We start from the raw sequence: 19,708 nt of genomic DNA, 5'->3' as shown, positions 1-19,708 counted from the left end.
CCCTGCTCCGGGCCCCCCTGCTCCGGCCCCGGGGGCCTCTGCCCTCATGTCTCCACTCCAAGCAGGGGAGGCCTCCGGGATGGCCCCCAGGTCAAACGTACCGTTGTTCAAGTTGAACAGGAAGCTGCACATGTACTTATCGTACACTTTCCCTCTTCTGTCTGCTTCGTCTTGAGAAATAATCTACAAAGAAAGGCGGAGAAGATTGTTTTGGATTAGGTGATCGAGACTGGCAGGCGTACACACGAGCTCCTCGGGAGAATCTGAGACCTTCGTCCCTGCGGTCAGGGGTCGCTCTTTGTCCCTCCCACTCAAGCTACGGGCTGGTGGTTCACAACCAGCACCTTGTTTAAAGACTGCGACTCCGAAAGGAACCATGTTGCAAAAAGTCATCAACAGTCTTTCCACCGAGGAAAAATACAAACTGCATGGGTTAATTCCAGAGTGAAGCCGGCCCGATGGCTTCCCCTAACTCTACGACTAAAAAGGCGTATGACGGATGATATGGTTGTTTCCGATCCTTGGCAGACCGGCTGCAGACTCTACAGCACAAAGCCCTAGCGGCCCCCTCGCCACCGACAGTCAATGCTAAGTGTGACCAGGACGGAGGCAGTCCATTTACCAAGCAAGCCAAACCCACAAGCGGGAGTACGTCCGAGCTGAAAAGGCATTTTTTATTAATTCACTTCTAATCAAACCCAACAGACTTGTCCGGTGACCTCAGGCCCAAACAAAGTCACATGCGACCCCACACGAACACACGTGACCCGCAGACACTGAACGGCCTGAACCCGGGCTCGTCGCGCCTCACCTCTCCACAGTACTCCGAGATGAACTCGTTCTTCTGTACGGGGTCCTTGATGAAGATGCCCCAGCCTGCCACGTCCGACGGGGCCAGCAGCAGATGCTGGAGACGAAAGCACACGCGATCGCGCCATCGAAGCGCAGGGAGGACGGCGTGCCGACAGACTGACGGGAGGACCCGCTGTCCGTCCCCGGCCCGTTGCAGCAGGCGTCCGGCCGGTCGCCGGCGGCCCGAGAGCTCAGAGCATCCTGAACCGGGGCCGGCTTCCCAGGCATCGGAAAACCACGGTTTCCTCGAATAACTAAAGCAATCTTTGGTCCCACCACCCGGCAAATGGAACCCAGCTGGTGGAAACTGTGTGTTAGCTTTCGTTTCAGGAGTTCTGAAGTTGACGGCGAGGGCACGTCAGCATGAACCGTTCCCGAACACCCGGAGGGGAGTTCACGGTGGAACAAGTCCGGGCTGGGGGGGGACAGTGAGGGAAAAGGGGACGGTGAGGACTGAGCAGGGCCTGGGGCCTGTCCCAGCACCACTGCGATGTGAGGACGAATTAACAACTCGGAGTAAGAAAACCACCGGAGCCTGTCCCGGCCCCCACAGCTGCTGCGGGGACCAGAGATCCGGGTGGAGGCACCGCTGCCTGGCACGCCACCCTGGTTATGTCCTAATGGCTCCGGGACCTAAGATGGGAATGTCGCCCGTGTCTGTCGTCCTGCCCTACACTCGTGGGCAACACGGGCCCGTGGCCTCAGCCGCAGGGGGCTCGGGCCAGAAGGCCTGGACGTCCCCAACTCTCGGAGTGGGACTAGTGGGCGGACACAGCGCTTCGAGAAAGGACTGTGTCGTGCAGCAGGCCCCGTTCCAAAAGCGGACACTACCGGGAGAAGAAACCCTTGGTCCGCCTCACCTAAGGGCCTGAGCCTCCCCCTACGACACGGGCAGCTTCCTCTGCTCAGCCCTCGCCTTCCCGGGGCTGCCATGACCGTCCCGGCCTGCACCTCGGGGGCAGCAGCTCCGGGCCCCGCTGCGCGGTCAAGGTCATTAAAGAAACGGGAACTACGCTTGCAAGAACTACCCCGGGAAATCCCCCTCTTCCCTGGGGTCTTATTTGTAAGAAAGGGTCTCTCCACCCTGACAGGACCACCACCTACTCACGTGGGGACCGGAGCACGGGTTCTAGACAAACTAGAGAAATTCCTCTCCTAACAGGACGCCGTCCAGGCCTGTCAGAACTCACTGGTTCGTCTCACACCAGCGAAGGGGCCCGCGGAACCCTGCCTCGAGGCCCAAACCGCCCCCGAGTCCCCCATTTTCCCTCTGGCCGCTGTGGCATTCGGGGCTCCCCTCCGCTTTCCCGACTTCACAGCAGCGGCGAGTGGGGACAGGTGGGGACGGGTGGGGGGGTGGGGGCGGGGGACGCACCTTCTTGGAGCCGCGCTGGATGCTGCAGTTCTTGCATGACACGTTCTTGCTGTCCCAGTGGTCGGCGGCGCCGCACGTGAGGCAGAGGTCAGGGTCGCACTCGCGCACGGCCAGGTAGCACGGGCACTGCTTCGTGTTGCACTGCGCCTTGCAGCGGCAGCCGGGGAAGCGGTTCTGACCTGCGGCGGGAGGCCTCGTCACGCGGGCCGCAAGCCGTCGCCCCAGGTACCCCCAGCCCACCCCACCCGGGCAGCAGGAATCGCGGTCACGGTGGAGGACGGTCACCACCGGGCTCCTGGCTTTCCGTCTGCATGTGTTAGGCGGCGTGTGGACTGAAAAGCTCTTTGATTTTATTTAATCTAAACCCTTCCTTCGCAGCCATCTTGTAAGAGCTGTGGTTCGCGACCCTGATAAGGGCCCAGAGTTCTAGACACTTCCTGGTATCCAAGCTGCCTGTGCTGTTTCCTTAAAGGCTTCCAGCCCCCTTTACGCTGAATTCCGACCCAGGGCTGCTGACAACTGCTGGTAGCCAGAGGCCCTGGGAAGCCATTTCTAGATGCCCTCTACGTCCTATGCCCCGACATTACTATGATTTAATTTAAACGACCCAATCCTGCCTGGCCTGCCCAGGCCCTGCTGGCCGCCCCATAGAGCCCTGTAGGATGCACGCACTTCCCAGAAAGCTAAAAGGGAAACAACGAGGCAAGAGCTGCTACGATCTCGTTCTGGCTTACACTGCTGACCAAAAGCCTCTGAAATTCTCATGCAGTTTATCAAAACAAAACAGATACTTACACTCTGAACTACACTGACAAAACTTTTCACAAAAATTTTGTGCGATCACACAAGGGCACGAGCTGTCGCAAGGCTGCCGCGGGTGGTCACAGGGCTGGTAGTTGTAAACGTGGTTCGAGGAGCCGTCTGCGGGGAGAGCACAGCAGTCAGGCCACAGCCGCCGGGCGCGCAACCCGTCTTCCGGCCCCGACTTGTCTACGGGGTGATGGCAGATGCTGCCTCCCCTCCCCCACATGCTTGGCCAGTCCAGAGCACTGTCCCCCGACTCCAGAGGACGTCCTGCTCGGACTGACTCACTCCCGCTGCACCGGAGGACTGACTGGGAGCGAGGCCGCAGCCGTCCTCCGTGGCGGGGGGTTCCGTGGACGCGGTCAGCCACGTCGGGACTCCCGAACACAGGTCAGTTACCGTCTTAACGGAGTAGACGGTTTTAAGTTAGTTACGAAGTTGAACAGAAGGATGCTGACCCTTTTTCAGCTGGATCTTTCTGCAGTGTGCGGCCCACAACCTGCAAAACACAAACCGCAAGTCGCCTTTGCGAAGCTAGGGGTACCGACCCAGCGCCGGTGCTGCGGACGCACGACGTGTCAGCGCGTGCCCTGAACGTACAAGCGCTTTGAACCCAGGTCCAGAGGACGGCTGACCCCGGACCAACGCGGGGTTTGGGGTACAAACGTCCCACACCATCCAAATCTGCGTGTAAGCTCTGACTCCCCACAAACCCAGCCTTGTGGACCAAAAGCCTTACTGGTAACGGATTCGCATAGACTCGGTCCTGCACGTGCCGCGCCACGTTCTGACAAAGCAAGCGAGAGAAGTGGCTACAGGGAAACTAGTTACGGGACGAGGGGACACACTGGGTGGCCCCATGTTGTCTGCGGGTCAGCAGGAAGCCCGCGGGAGATGCGCTGTCGGGGGGAGCCTGCCCTCCGGCCCCGACTCCCACAGCTGGCCGCACCCCCCGGGCTCCCGTGGCTGCAGACTGGCCGGAAACTGTTGCTTCTCTCATCTGGGGCGTCTGCGGCCCCCCGCTGCGGTTCCCCACTGAGCTGCGGGGTCAGACGTCAACCAAGAGACTCCGCTGCGGCTGCGACAGCCTCACTGCCTGAGCTGCTCGGGTTCTAAAGGAAGGCGACGGTCCCGCTTTCCGTGAAGCGAGGGACGGTGAGCGTGTGCACAGCCGGAGCGGAGCCCTCACCCCCTCACCCCCTCACCGATGCGGCCTCCCCCGCCCCCCCCGGACACCCTGCGCTCCTTGCCACGAGCGCCTGTGAATGGCGAGCCCCACCGGGCCGAGAGCGGCCCCGCATGGTGACAGAAGTCCACCCGGCTCGGGGACAGAAGTCCGGCTCCTGGATCAGCCAGCTCGGCGCTCCCGTGAACCATTCAAGCCCAGCGACCCTCCAGCGCACAGCTCCTGGCTTGGTTTCCTCGACTAAACTGCAGCGCGGTGACCACACTCCCGGGACCCTGCGCACACCCCGACCCCACGGGCCGCTGTGCTCTCGGGAGCGGGAGCCGAGCGTAGCCCACCACGGCCGCCCGCGCGCTCACCGGTGTTTCCTCTTCTTCTTCCTCGGCGGGGTGTCCACGTCCTCGGCCGGCGCCGGAGCGATGATGCTCGACTCTTTGACGCGGAACTCATAGACCTGATGGAGGCAGAGTCATGGGCCTGAGTGCCGTGTGCAAGGGCGAAGCAGCCTGAGACGCACCCATTGCGGAAACCTGTCCGGCTCGGCCATGCACTGCCAGGGGCCAGGGGCCAGCAGAGCAGATGCTGACCGACCCTCGCGCGGGGACAGCAGCGGCCACCACGCTCTGGGCGAGAGCCACGAGGCCAGCCTAACGTCCTCCTGGTTTTGCAGATCCACTCCCTGAAACACCTCAAGTCCGAAGGATCGTCTCCCCACAGCTCCCACCCTGTGAAAAACCAGATCAATCGACTTCTTTCTCAGGACATGAACAGGAGCTGGAGCATGACCACAAACAGTCTTCTGTTTGGACAGTGACGACTATTTTCCCTCCATCTCAAGTTCCTGAACAGTATTTTATCAGCTGTGCTTACCTGTCGACAAGTTTTGGTCCCAATGAGCCTAGCGATGGCACAGAAATTGTCATAATATGTGCCGATGAGGACCCTGAACATCGAGGCCTCCGCGCCGCTCCACTCCACGTTCTCGGGAGGCTCAGTGTTCGGCTTCATCTTTATGGGTGTTTGACACCGAGAATTCGCTTCTAGAAAACCAAAATTAAGCACTGGTCAAGAGAAATGACAACTGGAGAACAGTATTAAAAAGTAAAACTACAGGGCCTGGATGGCTCAATCAGCTGAACGTCTGCCTTCAGATCGAGCCCCGTGTCAGACTCCCTGCTCCGTGGGGAGCCGGCTTCTCCCTTTGCCTCTCCTCTCCCCTCCACTTGTGCGCACACTCTCTCTCTCTAATAAATGAATAAAATCTTTAAAAAAAAAAAAAAAAAAAAAAAGTAAAACTCAGGTTGTGCCTAAGAAAAGGAGCAAGAAATGAACCATCTTAAGAATAAATAGTCAAGGGGTGCCTGGGTGGCTCAGTGGGTTAAGCGTCTGCCTTCGGCTCAGGTCATGATCTCAGGGTCCTGGGATCGAGCCCCACATCGGGCTCTCTGCTCAGCGGGGAGCCTGCTCCCCCCCCCCCGCCTCTCTGCCTACTTGTGATCTCTATCAAATAAATAAATAAAGTCTTAAAAAAAAAAAAAAAAAAAAGAATCAACAGTCAAGCCTCCCACAGAACCCAGGGTTGGTTCCCTTGACCACAGCCTCTGAGGCACAAGCCGGGGGGGGGGGGGGGGCGGCTCCAAGAAACACGTGGCTCCTAATCTCGGGCACGGGCCCCACGCTGGGTATAAAGCTTACTGTCAAACACATTTTTTTAAATAAAAGGAAGAAAATGAGAAGGACGGAGAAAGAACCGTGATGCCCAACCTGGCAACACAGGGGACCGTCGACCCTCTAGCGAGCGGGCGGGCAGGCCGCCCTCGCAGGCCGGGTGGGTGCGGGCAGAAGGAGCAGGAATTCCGCTCCGCACCCCGGGTTCTCTGCTCTCGGGTTTGCCCTCAGCCCGAGAACGGCCCCGCTGAGCCCAGGGCACGACGCACCCACTGCCTTCGCCGGGGCTCACCCGAGGAGCTGGAAGTCTCGTCCTTTTTCTCCTCCTCCTCCTTATCGTTGTTCTCCCCGCCCGTCTCGGTCCCTGCTTCCCTGTCACTGTCCGTGTCCTTGGACTCCAGCACGCTGATGGTGGGGGTGCTGGGCCGGCTGCTGTTGGGGAGTCTGCCTCTCCTGCGGCCACCAGGCCGCTTCGGCGGGGTCTTGATCCGCTCCGCGGTGAGGGCGGCGGCAAACTCCTTTGCTCCCTCCTACAAAGGGAAAAGTGTACACATCACGGTCAAGTTCTACAGCTCATTTTGCTGGATGAGAAAAAAAAGGATTGCATAAAGCAAATTAAGTCAATACATGTATCCCAGTATCCATTTGTACAAATCATCATTTCCCTATCTAGATGCTCTTGGTTTTCTAACTGCTTTTGACAGTTTGAAATATTCAGGAAGGTACATACAGGTTCTCTTTGTGCGACAGGGGTGTGAAATGGACAATTCTATGCGAGCTTGTGAACTATATACAGTGATTATAGTAAGTTAAAATACAAAGAAAAAAGTCTCTTTAAACATGAACTGTTACGAAAAGAATCATACCTAATGGGCATCCAGAGTCAGACTTTCTATCTCAGGCTTTAAGAGACCTCTCTCCGCTAGTAATTCAAGTACCCAAGAAACAGAAGCAGAAGCAGGCCAGGCGTGGCCGCTTCCAGCCTTACTATTAAAATCTCCCTTTTTTTCCCTGTGAGGGAAGCAGAGCCCCCAGAGGTCATGAAAGGAGCCTGAGGAGCGAGGCTGTGAGCGTTCCAGTCTACACTGGCAAGTCAATAACCCAGACTTAGGATGAAACCACAGTAGGATCATGGACGGGAGAGAGACCACAGCCACCACCCAGATGGGCCAAATAAAATTCCGCCTGTAGAGAGTATCATAAGATGACGCTCAGGAATCCCATTTCTAGTGGCAGGAGAAGGGGGAAGTGTGAGGGCAGCCAACAGTTTTACACTTCATTCTACAAAAATCAAATTGCTTAAAAATAGGATACCTTCTGCAGGTGCCATTCAATGAATCTTCTGTCCAAAATCCAACAGGGAATATATACCCATTAGTTCCTAGGTAGGAGTGGCTTGGTTCAAAGGGAAATGGTAAAAATAAGATAGTACCCGTAAAAAGCAACTTTTCTACCTCACATTCTCATTCTCCTAAACCCTTACCTTTTCTCCATCATTAAAAAACAAAACAAACAAACAAATAAAAAAACCAACTGTGGGACCGACTACCATGTAAAACTCGAGACGGCCTACAGTGAGGAAGGCACACCAAGCTTCTGGGGCTGAAGGGGCTACCTGTGCTGCTCACACTCATAAGTTTGGTGGCGGGTCTAACAGTCCTTGATCCTAAAGGCCTTGGAAGGTTGCTGAAGCAATTACCACAAAGAATACTACAAGATTCAGGAAGGACTAGAATGTGCAGCGCGTAGCAGCGAGGCAGGAACCCGCGCGGGTGAGAATGTCCGCCATGCTAGTGCACGGCCAAGGACGGGGGCCGCCGTGCCGATGCTGCCTTCATAGACCTCGCCACCGTCCCCCAGCAAGAATCCTCCACTGCCCTCCGGCCGGGCGGCTCTCCGGCTTACCAAGTGCTGGTAACACTGCGGTCCACAGGGTTTGTTGTCTAGAGCCGTCTCTGTGTTCTTCCGCTTGTAAGTATTGGGTGTTGCATGAAAAGCTGCAAAATAAACATAGAATATCCAGATATTACTATATTTACATTTTCATTTGTACTGTTTCAGTGGAAAAAATCACTTTTCTACACTACAAACTTGCCAGTGTATCGTCTCCATGTCAGAACTTTCCTTCAAGCTCTTACTGAATCATCTCCACGCGTTCTCCTCAGCTCTCCCCCGGAACACTGCCACTCTTCCCCACCAACCCCTAACCAGGGAGGAGACAGTAAATTCTGGAATAATCAGTGATTCCCTATTTCTCTCCTTAAAACTACAATTGATACACAGACCTCTAAACTCTGATTATGAACATTCACGGAGTCTTTAATATCTCCATAGAAACAACTGATATGTCCTCTCTACAAAGAAATCAGATTTCCCATTTTTACCAGAAGAATCCTAGCATCTACAATTTCTTGATTTCCAAAGGAAGGTCAACAGTCGGCTTGTCGAAAAGGAGAAAAATAGGACAGCACTTGTTAAAAAACTAAAAATACAGAAGACAGGGCGCCTGGGTGGCTCAGTTAAGCAGCCAACTCTTGGTTTGGGCTCAGGTCATGACCTCAGGGTCCTGGGATCTCGCCCCTAGTCGGGCGGGGGGGGGGGGGGGTCTGTGCTCAGCGGGGAGTCTGCTTCCCCCTGGCCCTCTACCCCTCTGCTAGTGCACGCGCTCTCTCTAAAATAAATAAATCTTTACAAGTAAAGAGGACAAGGGTGCCCGGAAGAGCACGAGGCTCTTGAGTTCGAGCCTCATGGTGGGTGTAGCAACTAAACAAATAAACTTCTAAATAATTAAAGAGGACAGCCTCAGACTACTGAAATTCAGTTTCTTCAGATCAGACACAATTCAGCAATCTAATGAGAGCCTGCAGTCAGCACCCTTCTACAGGAAACACATGGTCACATAAAAGAGGTTCTAGAAAGAAGTGTTTGAAACTTAAAATCCCCAAATAATGTGATAACAAAAGGATTCAGATTCTATTACAAGGCCAAACCAAAGAAACATGAACACACAGTGGTGAGAACTTGTAAAACCCTTGAGAAAGCCTACTTCCAGCTGCCGAGGCAAATGTTAGAAATGCGCTGTTCAGAATTACACAAGATGAAAATTATCTTAATTTGGATACAAATAAGTGACACATTCATGAAACAAACCATTTAAAAAACATCTGTAGGGGTGGCTCAGTCGATTAAGCACCGACTCGTGATTTCAGCTCAGGTCCTGATCTCACGGGTCACGGGATCCAGCCCCAGGTTGGGCTCCGCGCTCAGAGGAGTCTGTTCCAGATTCTCTGCCTCTGCACCTCCCCCAACTCAAGCATGTGCTCTCTCTCCCCCAAAATAAAGAAATCTTAAAAAAATAAAAAAACAAAGTCTGTAAAAAGCCATACTCTATCCATAGAACTTAAATGGGAAAGACAGACTGATGAGGGAAACAAGGGAAAAAAGACAAAGTTAGGTTTTTGAAGGAGAAATTCAAGGCTCAAATTCTGTTTCAAGTGTGTGTTAGAGTTCGCTATGAAATGAGAGACTGATCCCACAACTTATTTAGCACTGGATTATGTTTTTGAACAGGTGAGGACCCCTACCATACAAAGTCTGAGCCTATAAAAGGTTAAGGTTACATCAGCAGCTAAAAACTAACTTCGATCCAAAAGACAAGATCGTCCTTAGCCAGTGAGCAGCACATACGGAGTGATCTGTTAAGATTTGTTTCTAGTGTGGATATCTCCGCTATTCATAAATTGATGTTCTTGATTTCACCTGATCCAGGGAAAAAGACAAAGGCACGTACGTATCTGTGCACAAGCGTGCCCAGAGGAGCAGGGCAGCTCCTGCCAGCCCTGGGCTGGGGGCGCCGGACGGGCATCAGAGCAAAGTCACTGAACACTCGCCAGCCAAGTTCTGGCTATGAAGGAAAAATTAAGCTGCTAATAATCAGAGGTACTTTATTATCAAAGGTTAAAAAAAATTCTTAATTTCACATAGCATTTAGCTTAAGAAAGAGAACTATACACCTTACTACACTTCCCTCACAATATCAAACTTCAATTGTTTAAGAAAACTAGGTATATTAAGAATTCCCTCTTCTAGAAATGTCTTGACTGTTTGAGATTTTCAGAATACTTCATATTTTCACATAGGCATCTTGAAATACCTGTATTTCAAGTAAGTTATTAAAATATTTTTTAAGCTAAATATAATATGGGGGGTAGAATATGTAAAATTCCCTGATCAAAAAAATTATTAGGAAATTTAAGCAAGGTGCTTTCTTAAAAAACTGTACAAAAAGGAAAGAATATGGGATGTTGAGGGGTTTTTTTTTGTTTGTTTGTTTAATTTCAAAAGCAACCTATAAAATCTTGGTAAAAAATCTAAAGATTTTCAAGTAAAGGTAAAAAGACTGTTACAGGTCGCCTAGGTGGCTCAGTGGGTTGAACCTCTGCCTTCCGCTCAGGTCATGATCTCAGGGTCCTGGGATCGAGCCCCGCATCAGGCTCTCTGCTCCACAGGGAGCCTGCTTCCTCCTCTCTCTCTCTGCCTGCCTCTCCACCTACTTGTGATCTCTGTCAAATAAATAAAAATAAAATCTTTAAAAATAATAAATTCAAAAAAGGACGATGCACAGTTACTGTTACGTATCTACACGTATACTATTACAATACACAGTTCCAGCTATTCCCTATCCCTGTGAGTAAACTGGCAATTCTAAAAAAAATGGCTTAAAAATACAAAGTAGGGGTGCCTGGCTCAGTCGGTTGAGTATCCAACTCCTGGTTTTAGCTCAGGTCATGAGCTCAGGGTTGTGGGATGGAGCCCCACAGGGGGCTCCCCGCTGAGCAGGAAGTCTGCTTGAAGAGTCTCTTTCCCTGCCCCCCTCCCCTCATGCACGCTCCCCCACCAGATAAATAACTCTTTAAAATAACTTCTCACTCAGTATACTTATGGTTGGAATCACATAATTCTTGTGTATACTGCAGATCTCCGATTTTTAATACTAAGTACCTTAAAAATAACAGCATCAACGTTCAGAGCACAGGACAGTAGTGAGAGCAGTGACAGCAGCTCACAGTAAAGGCTCCTGAGTTCAAAGCACACGGGAAGAGGTTTGAGGCTTTACTTCCTTTAATCCCCACAAAATCCTCCAGGTGTGCGGATTCCCATCCCCATTTTAAAGATGAGAAAAACCGGGATTTAGGGAGGGTAAGTCACTCTAATTTCATGGCAGACATGAACTCTGTATGTCTGAATTTTAATCATTACTCATCTGAAATAAATTTTTAAAAAGTCAACCATCAACTACAAACTTTGGAATACTGTTTCTGAAAGTCTAACCATTAAAATATTAAAACCTCTACGATAAGCATTAATACATTCCAAAAAGAACAGACTTTTTACGTAACATCAGAAGTAGCACACAGACAGAATTGGATTTTATGCTTAAAATGGATTCCTCTGTAGGCCATACAGATAAGAGAAAATGTAGCAAACCATGTATTCCAAGATTCTACTTATGATCCTATTTAAGCACATAAAACTTCCAGCCTTAATTTCCCAGCCTGCCTGCCTTCCCTCCCTATCAGAAATGCGTTACATTTCTGTCAATGTGTTACATTACAGTCAGTTCAGGAGCTGACCCCGGTTCCTCTAACAAGTGTCAAAGACGGACCAGGAGCCCATTTTAGGCTGAAGCTTTTATAAAGAAATTACATGATTCCAAGTTTGCAGAACAACCCGTTTCCAATTTACAAAATGGATCGTGGTCTCAAAGTTATTTGACCCCGGTTCCTCTAACAAGTGTCAAAGACGGACCAGGAGCCCATTTTAGGCTGAAGCTTTTATAAAGAAATTACATGATTCCAAGTTTGCAGAACAACCCGTTTCCAATTTACAAAATGGATCGTGGTCTCAAAGTTATTTGGAATACAAAGTGGGAATTGTTCCCAAACCAAAGCCATTTATCCTTCAAGGTTCAGTAGAACACACAAGTCCCTCTAACAGAAAAGATCCACAGTCAGATACTGAGCTCTGGGTAAGATAACTGCCAAACCCTTACCATTTTTATAGATAAAATGGTAGTCACCTCTAACATCTAAATAACCTATTATTAGTAAGGCTACCACACAGAAAAAATTAAAAAATATAAAACATCCAAAAAAGGCCTTTTCACCCAGAAGTTTTAAAAGTTATCCCTTAAACAAGGAGCTAAAAAGAAAACACAGAATATTCTTTAAAATTCCTTATAAATTAGGGACGCCTGGGTGGCTCAGTTGGTTGGACAACTGACTGCCTTCGGCTCGGGTCATGATCCCAGAGTTCTGGGATCGAGTCCCACATCGGGCCTCCAGCTCCATGGTGAGTCCGCTTCTCCCTCTGACCTTCTCCTTGCTCATGCTCTCACTGTCTCTCTCTCTCAAATAAATAAAAATAAAATCTTAAAAAAAAATCCTTATAAATTATAGTAATGCCAAACATACTAACATAAGAGAGATTGAAACAGTACTCTGCAGACAATTCAATCCATGTTAACCACATATATCAAAAAAAAAAAAAGGAAAGAATGAAAACAATGCAAAAATCACATTAATAAAGAGAAAAATAGTAAACCTAATACAGTAGCTGATTCTCTGAGGGGGAAATACACAAAACGAATTTTCAAAATAAAGTAAAAGAAGCCATTTCACGAGCTCATCAAGAAAAATGAGAGAATGAAACATTTAAGAACAAAAGAATCATTAGAACACTTAGATCAACTTTATACAAACAAATTTCAAAACCTGGTGAAGGGGATAATTTTCCAGAAGTAATCCAGAAGAAAAAAAAAGTATCTACTAGTACCAGTGTCACTTAACACTCTACTGAAGATACAAGCCATTGCAATGAGACAAGAAAATAAAGTCATGAAGACTGGAAAGACAGAAAGTATTAGTAACTGCAGATAGTTTACTTACATAGCTAGAAAGCTCAATAAGAATTCACTGAGAAACTCTTATGAACAAGGACAATTGAGTAAAGTATCAAGGTATAAAATATGTAAGACTGAAAGAGAAAAAGCCAGGCAACAAACCCATTAATACCTAGAAATCATCTTAAGAAAGAACATACAAGAGCTACAGGAAGAAAATTTGAGTTTATTAAAGGACACAAAAGGTAACTTGATCATATAGTTACACTTAATCCTCATTTTAAAATATCAGTTTTCACTTAGGTAATTAATAAATTTAAAGGGATTCCAATAAACATACTACTAGACCTTTTTTTTTTTAGTTAGACAACCTTAAGATTATAAAATTTACATTAAAAATAAGCAAGAATAGCCAGGAGATCTCTGAATAAAGCGTCTTGCACAGAATGACTCAAGGAACACAGGCAAAGAAAAGAGACCCAAGCACACACGGTAATGGGGAACAAAGGCGGTGGGCAGGGCAGCAAACGGGGAACTTTCCAGTAAAAGGTATGGAAACAGCTCAGTAGCCTTGGAGGTGGGGAGGAGGGGGTGCATCAAAAAATCTACCAGAATAAATTCCAGCGACCCAATGTTAAAAACAACGAAGCCTGTCTAAACACTGGGCACTGGGCTAACGTGCACGTGCGGGAAACGATGCGCAGGCACAGCCGGTGACTCACTGTAGCACCGTTAGCGTGGGAGGCACAGAACAATCCAAATGCTGACCCTTGGGAATCAGCTCAGTAAGTTCTCCCCTCCTACCGCGGAGACCACGCAGATCTCCAGACAGGAATAATACTGACCAATATGTACTTGGTCGAAATGGGGAAAAGCCTGAAAAGTAAGGCACCTTTTGAATAGGACACTCAGAAAAAGAAGAATATCTGCATTTTGTCAGAAGAAAATGGTGCCGAGCGGTGTAAGAAGTGAGGTGCAGACTCTATGCGGGAGGGCAGAAGTGGCAGGGAGCCTTCACTTGGCACCTTTTAATACATTCTGAAATGCCACGTCACGTGAATGACAACGTGCTGTAAGCAAGGACGACAAAAACAAGCCGGGCACTGTTTTGAGCATTTGACTCTGCGTGAATCGCGCGGAGTAATGAGCCGAACCCTTCCACCCGACGGCGTGTGAAGTGCCACTAGGTTATTCTCTCACACACACAAAAGACAAAATGAAAGCACAAAATGCTATCTTTTATATGTTTAGTGTATTTACTGACTCATTTTACTTAGGAAAAACCTATGGTGTGTGGTTTTTGTCAAAGTTCATGGAAAGCAGTGAATTCCTATGGGATCTATCCAGGCTAAATCGTGAGGAGACTGGCTCTAGCGTCCAGAAAGCGAAAAGGGGCCACCGCGGCCGCTGGACCCCTGCTCCCCAAGTGCTGCAAGGGAGCCGCCTGCCGCTCCACAGAAGCAGACTTCAGTAAAGGGAACAACTGTCTATCTTCTCCCCAGCTTGAATAAGGAGGGAATTATCAGGTTCAAGGTTCACAGAAATTACTCAAATCTGAAGATCACAATAAAATAATTCATGTTAAAAGTAGTATCTTACTTCCTTTGGTTCATCTGTACAACAAGAAAGACACAAGAAATGCTGCATCTACAAACAAATTAAAGGGGCCATTTTACAGACTTCCGAGTAGAGAGTCCACCCAATTCCTTTTTTGCTATCGTGTATCTGCAGGCAATTTATAATATTTTTTTCGATTAATAATATTTTTAATAAAAATTGGACATAGTTTCTAGAACGACTGTGTGTAAAGGCGAATTAAATGCAATTCAAGGCAACTGTTTCCAGGGCTGTGTGAAGACAACACTGCCAAGCCCAAGAAAGATATTTGATATTTGTCCGATGGCTGGAAAAACACGCGGCTGGCGCCAGAGACTGTTACGGCCACGAAATCACCGAGACTCGGTGGTAAACAATAGCGAGGACACGGAGAATATACAGTAACTCTGAAATCTACTTCGGATTTTCTAATTAAAGGTAACTACACCACTAAAGCCACACACACACACACACACACACACACACACACCATTTCCAGGTCAAGATACCTATCACACAACAAATTATGAGACGCAGCACAAGAAAGCAGACATAGCAAAAATTCAAAATGAGACAAGATGTAACCGTGTGTGCGGGCTGATCAACATTAAGAGGTGCTACTGGATAATGAGGGGGAAACTTCTGTAAAAGCCACAGAATGTGAAAGGGCCACTCAGCACAGGGGGGAACAACTTGGCACAGGTCAGACGCCCCTGAGAGTGTGGCCTTGCCACAGAGATGGGCGCCCTGAACTGTAACATGGATAAAACTAACCTTTATTAAGTAAACTCTGCTTAGGAAACCAAGGAGATAGCAAATATGTTTTCAAAATAATGCACCTCAAAAGTAATTGGTGCTTTTTAAATGGTGCTTAAAAAGTTCCCGGCACCTAGAAAATTTCCTACAAAACCTCACTCCCCAGCAATGTCAGAAAAATAAAGCAATATCATATGTGACACACTTAAATTTCATTCACAGCATTTATGCTTTTCCCGTATTCAAATGCAGATTTTTTTTTTTTTTTTTGAGAGAAAGAGAGCGAGAGTGAGGGGCATGGAGTTGGGGGGCTGGGACACGGAGGGCAAGAGAGAATCTCCCAACAGACCCCCCACTGTGTGCGGAGCCAGATGGGGCCTTGATGCCAAGACCCTGAGACCATGACCTGAGCCAAAGTGAAGAGTCGGACACTTGGCCGACAGCCACCCAGACTGCCCCCCAATGCAGATTAAATTTTTTAAAGTAATTTACTCAGAGGACCCCGCACCAAAAAAAAAAAAAAACATACTAAATAGACAAAAACATATAAGCATCTTTTCAGCCAATTTCTTATTCAACAAAATCTGTTCATCAATATCACAGTGTAGCTCTCGGCTACCGGTTCACAGGAAGAGCTATATTACAAAACAAGTGCTTGGTTACCATTTATGGAAAAACCACTGACCTGTAGTCCAAATTCGTGGGAGGCACGTGGTCCAAATTAAACACGTGCAAGACTTCACAGCAGCCCTCGAGCAACAAAGTACAAAAGAACGATACTCTGATCCTAACATATTTTTCAATCCTAACTGCCAGATTAAATGATAAATTCTAGTTATAATAAACGACAACACTTTCCAAGTTGCTTTAAGCCATAATTCCACAACAAAGATAAAAAATGAAAACGTACAAGAATTGCACTTACGATGTAGGAAGCAGTCATATTTAAAACATCGCCTACAGAAAAGCGTATGAAATGAGTGCAAGCTTTGCTCCCTCTGCACAGACTTAGCGTTTGGTCCGTCTATGTTCGGGGTGCATTCGGGAGGAAGCGCGCCGGGGAGCTGCTGCTCGGTGAGCTCTTTGTACCTAACGTTAACCAAGAAGAACCCAAGTGAAGGTGGGGCCAAAACAACTCCGAAAAGACAGTTTCCGAATGGGGCCGGGTACTGGCTGTGGTGTCCGTCTTGCCCGAAACACAAAAGGAAAGGTCTAACCGACAATAATCTATTTAGATGAAAAACCAATTAAAAATTATGCATGGTATATCGAGAATCAAGTTCACGGGTAGGATCCAGATCATGAAAAATGTTACCATATTAATTAAAATAAACTTCAGTGACACCAACGTTTCTAAAAGGGTCCGGAGAAACTCCCCTCTCCGCGTACGACTGTCAATGATGTCGTGTGTTTACTGTGCCTATGGCGACTGTCGTGAGGAAGAGTACCACAGACAAGGGGTTTCGAGAACCCTGCCAGTCAACAGAGGAAGCCCAGGGGCTCACGAGCTACATCAGTTCCATTTCTGACAAACCAAAATGCTGAGCTTCGTACCATACAAGGCAAGACCGCCTCAAAAGAACAAATCTTACTTTTCCTTTAGTTCTTCTGCTGTGCCCTTATCTGGAAACATTGAGGAAATGGCTTCAAAAATTTTATCAGAAGGAAATTTCCGAAGTGGGCGGCTTTCTTTATCTAAATGGGGAAATATGAAAGGGAAAAAAAATCATAGTAAACAAGTTTTCAATCCTTCCCTCTCTCCACACAACTACATCTAACAAAGCAGATTTCCTAAGAAATTATCGACTCTGTGTTTCCCTTACTTCTGACACATGTTATACGTATCCACGGAGTGCTGGTGAGCCAAACAAAAACCTCCAAGTCAGATATGGAAAGTTTAAGGCAACCCGGAAGGCCGAAGACCCAGGTTCTAATCAGAGCTCTGCTACCAACTGGGTCTGTGACCTCGCCTGGCCACTATCCACTGGGGTCTGTTTCTTCACCGACAAGCCAAGGAGAGGAACCCCATGATCACTGCCTGCTTCCTTCAGATTGCGGGTTTTCCCCATTCCTCTGCGCTGTTTAATAGCGTGCTATGCTGAGTCTCCACCGACTGTGGGCTCAAGTGTGGGGTCCTCTATTTTTCTGATAAGCCTTCACTAGTGTAGGGGTTAAAACTCTCGAGCAGTCAGAGGGATTACCATCATAGTGTTCTGGGCTCTGTTTCTCCCCAAGAGTGTGGTCTTAAGTAAGTTCCTTAACTGCACTAAGCCTGTCTCTCCAACTACAAAAGAGATCTGACGCGAACAGCCACCTTGCGGAGCACGAGAGCGACTGGGACACTCACTACTTGCACATAGTCAGTGATCAACAGGTTATATCATAATGATGATTACGATGATCACCCAGCAAAATCCCCAAAACAGAGTACGTTCTTTCGTTAGCCAAAGGAAATAAAGATGCCTAACTATAGGATGAAATGTTACAAATGATATTCTCATTCTGATTCTATTACTATCGATATGCTAGTTCAGAAAAGGAAAAAGAGAAAGAAGGAATGAACATCTGTTTGTACTTTACTGTTTTTGAAAAACGCTGTCAGGGCTACACACAAGCCTAATACACAGACATACCATCTCTGTTCTCCTCTAGATCTTTCTGTTTTTCTTCTCTTTCATCGGGATCATCTCCATCATCATCATCGTCATCATCATTGTACTGACCAAGAGCATTCACCAACTCCACAAAAATTTCATCATTTATAAACCCACATTCTGAAATTCATCAAGTCAAATATCAGAAATACACAGAGGAAAGTGGTGATGACAAAAGTTTACATATGCCTTTTCTAACCTGGAAGAAACAGCCAGGACCTATTAATTAGCACGAGCACATCGTTAAAATGAGGTAGGAGATCATTTTTAAGATTGGCCTGAGGCAAAGTTAGGAGGAATTTAACTTCAACACCTGGCACCTTCTCTTTCATCACACCCTCCCCAAGTTTCCAGCGCCTGCCACTCGAACCTAATTCTCTAGAAACTAACTGTGGCGTCAGCCTCCTCCTAACAACTCTTCCCGAGAGAAGCGATGGCGATGATGTTACACATGCCGCCCCCCTGCTGGATGCTTCGCTGGGGTCTCCGGGATGGGACAGAAACCGTGGTGGCAGTGGCGGAAGTGTAGGTCCTGCGGCAGCTAAGTGGGGCATCCTTCTGAGCATGGGGCCTTCTGGAGCCCACGCGTCACGCAAGCAGGGCCCTGACCCTAATTTACCGTGAAGGAATCTTAAAACCTACAAACATCCCAACAACTCTATTTAATTTACATGTTACTGGCCTCATAATTTATGTTATAACCAACTATGTATCATTTTCAAATAGCAAAAATGATTTTTCAATTTAAAAATAGTTAGGGATGACATTAAAATGTTTAGGTTTGAAAATAGGCCCAGGTCAGTCCAGCAAAAAACTTACTTTCGATATTAAAAATCTTTTTCATACCTCTACTTAAGAAATTAAAAGTATCTCTCAGTTCTTTGGCCTCTTTTTCCAAGGGAATAAACACAGGGCTCACCTCTATCCCCATGTACTTTTCCATCATAATTTTTTATTAGTTCTTCAATGAAAGTCCCATCCTGGTCTAAAACTTCATCCCCCATGTAAGGAATGTTATGTAAAACAGTTTCATCTTCCACCTAAAAATAAAAATATATTTTAAAAGCAGGCTTATCCTAAATATCAAAGTACTTTTTAAATCAATGTAATGTAAAATACGATTTTTTTCCTAAGTAGATGTCTCTACTCAGTTCTCCAGATCTAAACTAATGGACAGCAAACTCTAAAATATAAAATAAAGAGCCCTCCCATCAACAAGGATTATCTCAGAAATCAAACTGTTTATAGGGAAAAAAATTAAGAAAAATACCCTATTCACCTAATCTGACATGTCATCAATCATTAAAACTTACCATTATTTTACGTTCCTCAAGAAAGGAAAAAGTAGTGCATATTACCACATGACCAATCAATCTGAAGATACACCCAGTGTCTTAGAATAGTTGTATCAAAACCACTTAAAATAGCCATAAAAAAGGATAACAACATAAAGATTTCTAAACTTCATTTGATGATCTAGCTATTCAGACCTTCAATATAATAAAAATCTAGGGGATGTAAAATAGAGTTTCATAAAGTTTATGCCAAAAGGGATTTGCTCTTATACATAAAATAAGAACATTCTACAATTACATACAATATTTCAATGCTGATAGGAAAAAGATGCCTATCAAAATTGATCATTTGGGGGCACCTGTGTGGCTCAGATGGTTAAGCATCGGCCTTCAGCTCAGGTCATGATCTCAGGGTCCTGGGATCGAGCCCTGCATCAGGCTCCTTACTCAGCGGGAAGCCTGCGTCTCCCTCTCCCACTGCCCCTGCTTGTGTTCCCTCGCTCGCTCTGTCTCTCTCTGTCAAATAAATAAATATATATATATATTTTTAAAAACTGATCATGCTAAGCAAGATGAGAGATGAGCTTATGGAGGTTCTGAAGACAACAGGAGACAAAAAAG

At 47.4% G+C, this 19,708-nt stretch overlaps 1 protein-coding gene across 18 annotated transcripts in view; it reads right to left on the bottom strand.

Moving 5' to 3' along the window:
* EZH2 (enhancer of zeste 2 polycomb repressive complex 2 subunit) overlaps positions 1–19,708 on the bottom strand; it is an 88,963-nt gene that overhangs the window by 3,405 nt on the left and 65,850 nt on the right. For 10 of the 18 annotated variants that reach the window (XM_082692215.1, XM_082692210.1, XM_082692211.1 and 7 more), the window contains 13 exons: positions 18,712–18,832; positions 17,772–17,912; positions 16,731–16,833; positions 16,064–16,227; positions 7,791–7,882; positions 6,178–6,415; positions 5,088–5,257; positions 4,577–4,671; positions 3,490–3,530; positions 3,023–3,148; positions 2,228–2,406; positions 812–907; positions 102–183 (listed from right to left, as the gene is read on the bottom strand). In XM_082692215.1, coding sequence (XP_082548341.1) covers positions 102–183; positions 812–907; positions 2,228–2,406; positions 3,023–3,148; positions 3,490–3,530; positions 4,577–4,671; positions 5,088–5,257; positions 6,178–6,415; positions 7,791–7,882; positions 16,064–16,227; positions 16,731–16,833; positions 17,772–17,912; positions 18,712–18,832 — 1,648 coding nt within the window. Of the gene's footprint in view, positions 1–101; positions 184–811; positions 908–2,227; positions 2,407–3,022; positions 3,149–3,489; positions 3,531–4,576; positions 4,672–5,087; positions 5,258–6,177; positions 6,416–7,790; positions 7,883–16,048; positions 16,228–16,730; positions 16,834–17,771; positions 17,913–18,711; positions 18,833–19,708 lie in introns of all 18 variants that reach the window. The other 8 variants (XM_082692209.1, XM_082692201.1, XM_082692202.1 and 5 more) reach the window with 1 other exon arrangement.

Source organism: Mustela nivalis (genome assembly GCF_964662115.1).
Source record: "Mustela nivalis genome assembly, chromosome: 12".
NCBI classification, from domain to species: Eukaryota; Metazoa; Chordata; class Mammalia; order Carnivora; family Mustelidae; genus Mustela; species Mustela nivalis.
The sequence above is the reverse complement of the archived record's forward strand: the minus strand, read 5'-3'. Positions and strand labels throughout refer to the sequence as shown.